Consider the following 11,653-nt stretch of genomic DNA (forward strand, 5'->3'; position numbering starts at 1 on the left):
GCCGTCGTTTGAAGTTGGCACAAAACATGAGTTTTTTAATTGTTTTTCATTTTCTTTTTTTTTTCCCCTCTGCCTCGATGCAACGCTGCACATTTCGGCCAATGATATTGTTTTTCCGAACAAAAAAAGGAAAAACAATAACGAAATTTCTGGACAAAGCAAAAATATAATATATAAGAAATTGAAAATAAAAAATAATTAAAAAATTAATTTATATATTAACATGAACAAAAATAATTATTTTTCGAAATTAAATGATTATTTAAATAACGATATAATTTAACAGCTGTGAAAACTATTATAGGTTTGACTAAAAAATAAATTAGAAACGCACAACATAAAAACATAGACCCAATAAAAGGGGGAAAATATAAAAAGAAAGGAAAAGAAAAAGCATAGACCAATTTAAGGGTTTCAAGCGATAAATACAGCACACAAGTACATTGACACACACAAAAAAGACCCAGATGATTATTAAACAAATTGAAGTGTGTGTGAGAGAATAGAGCAACACTGTGATCAGGCTCGTGTCTTGCTGTGCTTTTTGTTTATTTTTTTATTTTTCGGTTGATTCTTTGTAAGAAGAAGATAATGGGTTGGATTCCATGTTCTGGAAATTCAAATGCTAAGAAGAAGGTGAAGAAGAAGATGGAAGTGGAGGAAAGTGTGAAGCCTGATCCAATCAAAGGTACTCAATTTTGTTATTTTACATTTCAGCGTGGGAAAAATGCAAATTAAAAAGAAATAAAAAGTGATCAGTGTTTTGTGACTTTGTCAAATTGATTCTCCTTCCATGTTGGTGAATGTAATTGGGACTGTGATATGTTTTGTACTACTTTGTTTCTTGCTTTTGTATGGATTTTTATTTTAACTACTGGAATCGTGTTCTTTAATTATTATTATTATTATTATTATTATAAATTGGGATGAGGTTAATCTGCTATTCTATATGGTTCTATCATATAAGTGAGATCTTTTGTTTGGCTTGTGTGGTTTGTTGGATGTCAACAATTTGTGTGTTTTTGCCTTTTTCTTTCAATTGAAAACTTTATTTTTCAGATTTTGTTTTGGCACATTACATTGGCATAATTGAGTTAAGTATGTAACTATATACCCTATGTTGGTAAAGTTGCCTGAAATTTTCGATTTAAGTTTATTTAATCATTAGATTATGATTTTTGTTATGTGAGGGTTTTTTCTCCCTCAAGCTTCCTGGTTTCTGATTTCCTCATTGATAATATATCCACTTTAACTTTTGATATTTATATGATAATTAATTGCTTCTTTCTGAATGACGAACATGAATTAATCTTTGTATTTCAATCTAAGAACTTGGTGTTTCATTTTGCTTATGCTCACCTAAACAATATGTCTTTGGAATTGAGTGCAGGGAAATTGAAGAGGAACTCGTCCATTAATTCGGCAGATTCATCTAAAAATGGGAATACTGATCACATTGCTGCACAGACATTCTCCTTCCGTGAGTTGGCAACTGCAACTCGACATTTTCGGGCAGAATGTCTTTTGGGTGAGGGAGGCTTTGGTAGAGTATACAAGGGGCGTTTGGAAAGTATTAATCAGGTGAGTTCTGTTTCTCATGATTCTTTTATGTAGAGTAGGAGAAGGTTTCTGGGGAACGAAGTAATGCTTGATGAATAGGATAAAGCAGCTGGTGAATGAATTATTGCTTCCTCTCTTTGCAATTCATCATTTCCCTGATATCCACACTGCTTTGTTGTCATAATTGAAATAATAGCTTATGAATTTTCCCAGCTTGAAAATGAAGCCTAACTCTATTGTTATATCTAGATTGTTGCAATTAAACAACTTGACCGAAATGGCCTGCAAGGGAATAGAGAGTTCCTAGTTGAAGTGTTGATGTTAAGTCTTCTTCATCACCCGAACCTTGTCAACCTTATTGGTTATTGTGCTGATGGAGATCAAAGACTTCTCGTTTATGAATATATGCCATTAGGATCCTTGGAAGACCACTTACATGGTATTAATTTTTCCTAATTAGTATATTTGTTCCCTTTGTTATTCAATATCCTTTATTACCTTTTAATGCATGTCGGTAACACGCACACATTTTGCAGATGTTGCTCCTGGCAAGGAACGACTAGATTGGAACACACGAATGAAAATAGCTGCCGGAGCAGCAAGCGGATTGGAATATCTTCATGACAAAGCTAACCCTCCTGTTATATACCGAGATTTAAAGTGCTCCAATATTTTGCTCAGTGAAGGGTATCATCCCAAGTTATCTGATTTTGGTTTGGCTAAACTTGGCCCAGTTGGGGAAAACACCCATGTATCAACGAGGGTTATGGGCACCTACGGATATTGTGCTCCCGAGTATGCAATGACAGGTCAGCTGACTCTGAAATCAGATGTTTATAGCTTCGGTGTAGTTCTTCTGGAAATCATTACAGGAAGGAAGGCAATTGACAATTCAAAATCTGCAGGAGAGCAGAATCTTGTTGCATGGGTAAGAAATAACTGCTACCATTTTCTCTTAGGTTTTCTGCGGATGAATTTAATTCATTGGAGGAGGAAATTTAGTTGTTGAATAACTTTTGAAAAGTTTCATTGTGATATTAATAGTTAAAAGTAACTAGTGTGGATAAATGAGGCGAGGAATCTATTTGAATTTCTTTTGAATTGGCCATGCTTGGAAAATTGGATCTGGTTAATTGTGCTTAACCTTCAAATTTAAGTTTGATTTCTATGCACCATCATTGTTAAAACATCCAATTAGGTGCTGCTATGTACATAAAAGTGGTTGTTTTAAGATAGCCTGTGCAGTACTTTAACTTTTTGTTTACGTGGCATCCCCGGATTGGATACTAGTAAATCTTTGACATGCGTACGAATTAATCTCTTAATATAATCTATAGTTCTCTATTACCTCGTAGTTGAAGGTAAGAAAACATGATGTATGATTAAAGATGTAATTGTTAAGTACTGAAGGAAAGTGGGAAACCAGTCAAACCACACCTTAAAAATTAGTTGTTAAGAAGGAAGAACCATTCTTCTTAAATACAATATGCATCCCATACTACCGGATTTGAGACTTTGGGCACTCCATAATATCCAAGTCCCAAGCAATACACTGCCCTTGGAAAGCTGACGTCCACGGTAGCTTTACTCTATTGACACAGACCCAGAAATAACCACCTTGCTACCGGCTACTAGTATTTGGTATTTATCTTAATCTAGCCTATAGGTAGTCCTTTCCATGGTGCCAACAACCAAGGCTCTGATACTATTGTTAAATACCTAAGTAAAGTTGGAAACCACACCTAAACTAGCTGTTAAGGGAGAAGAACCACTCTCCTTAAATACAACATCAAGCATCCCATGCTACCTGATGTGAGATTTTGGGCAACCCATAATATCCAAGTCCTTAACATAAACTTTTTGAGAGGAAAACAATGGTGTGAAGTTTCTAAATAAATTAAGTGAGATTAGTGAAGGGGTCGCCGGGGTTGGGGGGGTTAAAGTGTAATACTAGTGCACAATTTTTCGTTCTTACAGTAGTCTTTTTTGGTTTGTCTCTTCTTTGTTTTAATCCCTTCTATGAATTATTTTCATGAAAAGAAACTCCTTTCATTGTGATGGTTGAAAAGTTACTGGTCAAACTTTTGCATATCTCTCTTTGCTATTTACCTGAATTGAAGTTATTTTGATATGGTTAATTGTGATCTTAGTAACTTAGGGGGAGACTTTCCCTTAATTGCAGGCTAGACCCTTGTTTAAGGACCGAAGAAAATTTGCGCAAATGGCCGATCCAATGCTTCAAGGTCAATATCCTCCAAGAGGACTCTACCAGGCCCTTGCTGTGGCGGCAATGTGTGTTCAGGAGCAGGCCAACATGCGTCCAGTTATAGCCGATGTTGTTACAGCTTTGAGTTACCTTGCTTCCCAAAGATATGACCCGCATACACAAACAGCACAAAATTCTCGCTTCGCTCCTGGCACTCCTCCTAGAACCAAGAGGGGACACTGATATGGAAGCTCAAAGTTTTGCAGCCATACGAAGCCTCGTGCGAGTCTTGAATACCTTGCATTCTGAAAAGGGATTCTCACTTTCTTAGCGCGCTGCAAGAGATATAGGTTTCAAGATGTTTATATTCAAGTTGCATGTGGGGGTGTTCTTAGTTCAGATTATAGCGTTGCTAGAAGTCTTGAGTTTTGCTCTCCTTGCTGTGCATAGAACTGCTCCTATTTCCATTTGGGGCCAAGATAGTTGTTTCCACCGTTGTTTTCTCCGTATATTTATAGTTAAGGTCAAATTTCTGGATTCATAATTGGTGTTCTTTCTCTATAGGCAATGGTTCTGTAGCCAAATTGCATAGATGTCATAGCTTGTGTTGGTTGGAGTTAGAGACAAATACAAAGAGTCAAAGACTGAGGAATATAAAAATATGTTTGGAGTTAGAGATAGTACAAAACAATATTTCTGTATTTTCTGTCTTTCTATAATGTGGAGTTGGAGGAGACATAATTTTTGTCTCCTATATTTATGTCACGTCTCATTTACCAATCTGTGCCTTGGTGTCTTATTCCTGATCATGGTAGTTATAACTTATATAGTTATAAAACCATGTAGAAATATAATATAGTATATCTTTTCTCCAAGCAGGAAAGTATGGATACGCTACAGCTACAATACAATGTGATTTTTGGAAGTTTCTTTTACTATGGATTAATCTCTATATACAAACATTTAAGGCTTACAAGTCCGTTACCCTCAAACGCGCCTCTTGTAACATCTGTCTTTTATGCGCCTCTTTAACAGAATATTAAATCAATCTAAATTAATTAACGCGCGAATATATAACTTCTAAATTTCAAAAGATTTCGTTTCCTTTTTCGAATGTCTTGCTAAATTTGTTCAATCTCCTTCTTGCGTTCTCTCTTTGCGTTTTTATTCATTGTTTTACCTGCGTTTATCACTGGTTTCTTTGTCATTTATGTGAGTTTCTCTCTCTGTACTCTAGCTTCGTTTTTTTTTTCGATTTTCATAGTTTCTGAAATCAAGTTTTGAACTCGTTTTGAAGATAATGGATGATTCAACTTCAGATTGTCAGCTGAAACAGGGCGAAGTGGATTTTGAATTTGAATCGAACAAAGTTCCTGAGGTTTGATTTAGTTTGAGTTAATTAGGATTAATCTGGATTTGATGCAGTTAGTCGTTTATGATTGTCTAGCTGAATAATTCGTGAACATTGTCTGTGAAATTAAAGAGTGAACATAATCTGTGGATTGAATCTAATATACTAGTTTTGATTGATTTTCTGCATTTTATACTAGACGTTCAGGTGTAGATCAGAACTTTTTGGGTATATTTTAGGGAAGTTTGGGTGTATTTAGAGTTTATGGCTTTTCTTGTTATTTTAGTTGAGTTGTTGTCGTTCGGGTGTAGATCAGGAATCCTTGGGCATATTTTAGGGAAGTTTGGGTATATTTACAGTTTATGACTTTTCTTGTTATTTTAGTTGAGTTGTTGTCGTTCGGGTGTAGATCAGGAATTCTTGGGTGTGTTTTAGTTGAATTGTTATTTTTTTATGAGGTGCAGAAACTCTATAGTATATTCTTGTTTTTAACATGGTGTATTTTGCAGCCCCTTTGTATTGTTGATGACCAGTTTGTTCCCAAGGTTGGAATGACTTTTAACACCCTTGAAGATGCTGCAAAATTTTACAAGGACTATGCTAAGGCTGTAGGTTTTTCTACAAGAGTTCGGAGCACAAATAAGAAGGGAAACGAAATTAAGAATCAATTGATTACATGTAGCAGAGAGGGAAAATGGAAATCTAAAATATCTCCGACCGAGAAGACAAATTTCACAGCTGGTTTAAATTGTCTTGCAAGAATTTATATACACACATTGAAGGATGTTGGTGCTTGGATCATTTCGAAGGTTGTGCTGCATCATTCACACCCTTGCTGTCCAACTCAAGCAGAGATGCTCAAACAACACAGGGAACTAAACATGTCCATTCGTCGTACAATAGAGAATAACGAGGAGGCTAATAACAGACCAAGCAAAACTTTCCAATCATCCGTTGCGGCAACTGGGGGTCATCACGAGTTGAATTTTATCGAAAAAGACGTGAGAAATTACATCACAAGAGAAGTGCGGAATGTTTCGGAACAAGAAGATGCAAAGGAATTCGGAAAATATTTATTAAGAATGAAAAAGAAGAATCAGAATTTCTTTTTCGAGCTCGAACTCGAGAACAATCAGTCGATTAAGTTGGATTTTTGGGCTGATGCAAGGAGCAGAGCTGCCTTTGAATATTTCGAAGATGTTATTTCATTCGACACCACCTACAATACAAACAGGTAATATGCTATTCTTGTTTATGATGCTAAATTAATTTTGTTCTATGAATCTGCTGCAGAGGTGTATATTGGATGCTTTTGGGTGTATAAAATCATTATTTGGGTGTACGTAATGATTTTCATTCTGCAATCTCGTAATTTGTTTCAGGTATAATTTGGTTTGTAGTTCTTTTGTCGGGGTGAATCACCACGGTCAGTCAACACTTCTGGGATGCGCTTTGATGAAAAACGATGAAATTGAATCATTCAAATGGTTATTTCAATGTTTGCTTCATTGCATGGGAGGAAATGCTCCTAAAGGGTTTCTCACCGATCAATGCGCGTCAATGAAAAGGGCTATAGAGGTTTGTATGCCAACAACAATTCACCGTTGGTGTATTTGGCACATCGCGAAGAAGATCCCAAGCAAATTAAATAGGTACAAGGGACATGTAGAAATTGAACAAGAAATGAGCCAAGTTGTTTGGAATTCTCATAGTAAAGATTCATTTGATAGGAATTTGAATGATTTTCTGCTGAAGTATAGTCTTGTGGACAACAAGTGGCTTTCAGTTAATGTTGTTTAAAATCTGCAGTAGAGGTGTAAATTGCATATTTTTGTGTGTAACTGATGAGAGAACTTTTGCGTGGTCTAGAAATTTGCAGATAAATCCTCGTTACAAGTATAGTTTCTAAACCTTCAAAAGTCCTTTCATACAAACGTTTTGGGTGTCACAAGTAACAAATCCCTTTAAAAATTGTTAACCGAGTATTCAAACCTCGGGTCGTCTTCTCAAGGAACTGCGAGGAAGTATGTTCTTATTATTGGTTATAAAGGTTGTAATCGGGGTTTAGAAGGTGAGAAGCAAGTAATTTAAATGATGAGTGAATTAAATGGCAATTAAAAATAAATAATAATTGTAAAACAACTTTTGGCAAGATAAGGGAATTTAGAGGTCTAACTTAGTTATCTCTCTCAACTATAATAAAAGTTGAATCTAAACTCCACTTGAATAATCTGTAACATGGGATAATTCATAAATTAAATTATAAAAGTAAATGATCAATTCAAATGCTGGAATAAATAAAGTGAAGGAAAGCTTTGAAAACAAGGAAATATAAAACCTGGATCGAGAGTCACTCTTACAAGCTAAGAGAAGTCCTAAATCCTAATTTCTAAAAACACTACCTAAATCCTAAGAGAGAGAGAGAGGAGAGAACCTCTCTCTCCAAAACTATATCTAAAACATGAAAAGTAAATTATGAGAGCCTTTTTTTGAATGGATGCATTCCCCCACTTTATAGCCTCTAATCTGTGTTTTCTGGGCCGAAAACTGGGTCAAAAACAGCCCAGAAATCACTTCCAGCGCTTTCTGGTCCGTACAGGTCGCGGAAAAGTGACGCGGCTGCGTCGTCCACGCGACCGCGCGGATTGGGTGTTGGCCAGGTCACGCGTCCGTGTGACCCATGCGTTCGCGCCGCCTGGCGTCGGGGCAACTATGGCAAATTATATATCAAATCGAAGCCCCGGACGTTAGCTTTCCAACGCAACTGGAACCGCATCGTTTGGATTTCTGTAGATAAAGTTATAGCCGTTTGAGTGCGAAGAGGTCAGGCTGGACAGCTTAGCAGTTTCTCCAACTTCTTGCATTCCCCCCACACTTAAACATTAGCATGTCCTCATGCTAAGCTCAAAAGAAGCTATAAAGATGAAGAGGAAAGGTGAAATGTTATGAAATGCAACCTATGTATATGAATGCAGCTACATGCAAAATGTTTCTACCTACTTGGTTTAAAAGTAAATAAATTCTCCAGGAATGAATATAAACCAAATTCCACTAATTCAAATTACATAAAATAAGGACAGGTAAACTTGTGAGAAGATAGCTCATGAAAGCAGGGAACATAGAATCAAGCATTGAACCCTCACTAGTAGTGTATATCACTCTAACTCTCAAGTGTCTAGGGTCAATCTCTCTATTCTTCTCTAATCATGCTTTCTAAACTTTGTTCTTCATCTAACCAGTCAACAAATATTTAATGTACCAATGCAAACATCATGAGGTCTTTTCAAGGTTGTAATGGGGCCAAGGTAAGGGTGAGGGTATATACAAGGCTAAGTGAGCTAGTGAAGTGAATCCTTGAGTAGTCTAAGATCCCACCTAACATATACATACTCTATAAAAATTTTAATATTATACTTAGCTTCCCATAATTTTCCCACTTTTGTATTACATGCTCATGTATCGAAGTTATTTTTGAATTTTTTTTGTCCCATGTGCAATGATTCTTTTTTATTTTGCATTTGGGGATCCTATGTGCATTGATCCTTTTTATTTTGCATTGGGGGTAATATTACTTTTTTTTTGTTGTATCCCCTTATTTAATATATTTTTTTTTCAATGCACATGGTAATTTAATTATTTTGACTTCACATGAGCATGCTTCCCAAAAATTTTATTTTGAATTATTTCATTCTTTTCAACTTCCTACCCTTTGTTTTTATCATCCATGTTCCCAATAGGTTTCCCACACTTAAACAATTACACAACTTCTATCTTAAGCTAACCAAGGTTTCAACTTGGGATTTTAAATTTGTTTTTCTGCTTAAGGCTAGTGTTGTGATTTATAGAATAAGAGGGAATTAAAGGCTCAAGGGGGCTAACAAGAGTGATGTAAAAGGTAGGCTAATTTTGGGATAAGTAAGTTAGAATCAAACAATGGCTTCAATCATATGCAAGCATGTAGATATATTAAATATGGACATACAGAATGGAACAAAGCAAAGATTGCAATTCTAGAGAAGGAAACACACAAAAATAATTATGGTTAAATAATTTAACCATGTAAATAAGCTCAAAGTCTCACAGTGTGTTCTTTAGCTATAATTCATGTTCCAATTACAACTTCAAACAAATTTTTAACATAAAAATTTTTAATTTAAATTAGTGAAATTTTTCAAAAATAGGATCTTAATAGAAATTTATTATTTTAACCAAGTAGTAATTAAATGCATAAAATCATCAAATAAATATGCAATCAAATATGCAGATGCAACAATGAAAAAATAAAGAAAATAAGATTATTGGTGTTGAAAAGAAAGTACTAACCCATGGAGATCGGTATCGACCTCCCCACATTTAAAGATTGCACCGTCCTCAGTGCATGCTGAGATGTGCAGGTGGACGGGTTGTTCCAACTGAAGCTTTTCTTCAAGATTTTGCAGATGGACTTGTCTGTCTCCCCATGTAAACGTCTTCCGCTTCCCTTCCGGGTAGCCATCTTGAAAGAAAAAGGAAAGAAAAGTAACCCAAAAATAAAGATAGAAAGTAAATGAAATATGGGTTGAGTAATGCCAAATGATAATGGTCTCATTTACATGGAAGCTTCAACATGTATGTGAGAAAATGATAGAAGCCATGGCATACCAGTGGTATAAAATTTGTAACATAGGGGAGGAGAGTGTAAGACAATATAAATTCATGTCAATGCAAAATTAATACAAATAACATAAAAGATTAACATTGACTTAAATAGTATTGCCCAACAGTGTAAAACAAGTTACCAAAATAAATTCAAGAAAAGATGTAACAGTTGAATAAGAAGGGATATTTAACACCAATGGAAAAATAAAAAATTCAGAAAAGAAAATAAAAATATGCACAAATTTAAAATGCAATGAATGAGATATGCAAATAAATCAAAATAAAATAAAAAAATAAGAAGAATGAGAAGGGAAAGAAGGGAAGAGGAAGTAAATAAGAAAGGAGAAGAAAAAATTAGGATTTGGAGGAGAGAAAGATAAGTTATGTGGCAATTTTAGGGTGAGCTGTGCGGCGCATGCGACGCGGCCGCGTAGGGCACGTGTTCGCATCGATGCGCGTCAGGTAAGACGACGCGATCGCGTCAATCACGCGATCGCGTGACCCGTGTTGCGCTGCTGGCGCGAGTGCAGCCTCGCTCCAGCACAACTCTCTGTTCGATTCAATTTAATTGCCAAAATTGGGTGACGCGATCGCGTGGGTCACGCGATTGCGTGAGTGTGCGTCAGAAAATAATTGACGCGGCCGCGTCGGCAACGCGGTCGCGTGACAAGGATTGTGCTTCCAGCACCAATCCAGCACCACTCTCGCACAATATGGCATTGTGCACCCTTTTACGTCGAAAATGCAGGGCACGCGGCCGCGTGGGGCACGCGGTCGCGTGGGAGGCCATACTTCCCATTCGACGCGGACGCAGGTCGCGTGGGTCGATATGTGCCATTAGCACGCCTCCAGCCACGCTCCTGTGTGACTCTCTGTTCACTTTTTAATTTTCCTTTCTCTCCAAGCGACGCGGATGCGTCGCTGATGCGATCGCGTCGCGTAGCGAAAATTTTTTTTTATATTCATGAACAATGCAGAATGCAGTGATTAATATGAGTGCTATGCATGATTCCAGGTTTACTAAAGTAAAATGAAAAGGAAATAAAAATAAAAACAAATAATGATGAAATAAACTGAAAAAGAAACGACCATACCATGGTGGGTTGTCTCCCACCTAGCACTTTTAGTTAAAGTCCTTAAGTTGGACATTGGAGGAATATCCTGTTATGGTGGCTTATGTTTAAATTCGTCCAAAAATTTCCACCAGTGCTTGGAATGCCAACAGCCTCCGGGGTCCCAAACTAGGCATGTGAAGCTTCTGAACAGCTTCAAACAGATTTTTAGGTTCCCGGGGTGATAAATGTCAGAATAAACTCCAGGATTCCAAGCCTTGCTTTTAAATCTGCCTCCGTTTTGATTTGTAAATTTCCATTCGGGCGGGTTAAAAAGTAGAATCTCACCGTGGTGACCAAACATTCTCCGTGATCCATGCAATTGAGCATGATACCAATCCGTGTACTTCGAGGTGAAGCGTGGAACTTTATTGAACCTTGTGCACCAGCTCTGAGTACGAGCCATTTCCCTTTTACTCTTAAAGCCGCAGAGAGCTCTAAGCTGGCCATCTGTTTTGAGTAAACCATATTCAAGTGAATAAGTAAAGTCATAAGTTAAGGATTGTACCCACTTGAAGCTTGTATTAGGTGGTAGTGGCCTTGTGATAGGTGTTTCTGGTGGTTCTGTAAGTTCTACTCCCTTATGCTCTTCTGTGAATTCCTCCACTTCTTTGCAAAGATCTTCAATTGTATATGTGTCCTGGTCAAAGTCTTCCGTGTCTTCCTCATCACTCAAGTCATAGATTGGAGGTTGAGAGAAATCTACCTCTGCATCATTTTCATATTCACTTGGGGAAGATTCTTCGATCTCAGAGAATTCACTTGCGGATGCAAGTTCATCACCAA

General features: G+C 36.8%; 1 protein-coding gene across 2 annotated transcripts; it reads left to right on the forward strand.

Annotated features, from left to right (window-relative positions):
• Positions 1–380: 380 nt before the first annotated feature.
• LOC107474197 (probable serine/threonine-protein kinase PBL7) lies at positions 381–4,546 on the forward strand. Of its 2 annotated transcripts, none has more exons than XM_021135277.2 (5): positions 381–688; positions 1,391–1,581; positions 1,810–1,999; positions 2,097–2,488; positions 3,711–3,834. In XM_021135277.2, the coding sequence occupies exons 1-5, from the start codon at positions 592–594 to the stop codon at positions 3,711–3,713; spliced, it is 873 nt and encodes a 290-aa protein (XP_020990936.1). In that variant the 5' UTR covers positions 381–591; the 3' UTR covers positions 3,714–3,834. The 2 variants fall into 2 exon arrangements, with proteins under 2 accessions (XP_020990936.1, XP_015949286.1); XM_016093800.3 differs by having other exon boundaries at positions 383–688; positions 3,743–4,546.
• The last annotated feature ends 7,107 nt before the right edge of the window (positions 4,547–11,653 follow it).

This window comes from Arachis duranensis, chromosome 2 (genome assembly GCF_000817695.3).
Source record: "Arachis duranensis cultivar V14167 chromosome 2, aradu.V14167.gnm2.J7QH, whole genome shotgun sequence".
In the NCBI taxonomy this organism is placed as follows: domain Eukaryota; kingdom Viridiplantae; phylum Streptophyta; class Magnoliopsida; order Fabales; family Fabaceae; genus Arachis; species Arachis duranensis.

Bases quoted from the DNA above. Each gene is read 5' to 3' on its own strand.
- LOC107474197 (XM_016093800.3), top strand. From the start codon at position 592: ATGGGTTGGATTCCATGTTCTGGAAATTCAAATGCTAAGAAGAAGGTG. The intron at 689-1,390 runs GTACTCAATTTT...AATTGAGTGCAG, and splicing joins GAAGCCTGATCCAATCAAAG to GGAAATTGAAGAGGAACTCG. The intron at 2,489-3,742 runs GTAAGAAATAAC...CCTTAATTGCAG, and splicing joins AGCAGAATCTTGTTGCATGG to GCTAGACCCTTGTTTAAGGA.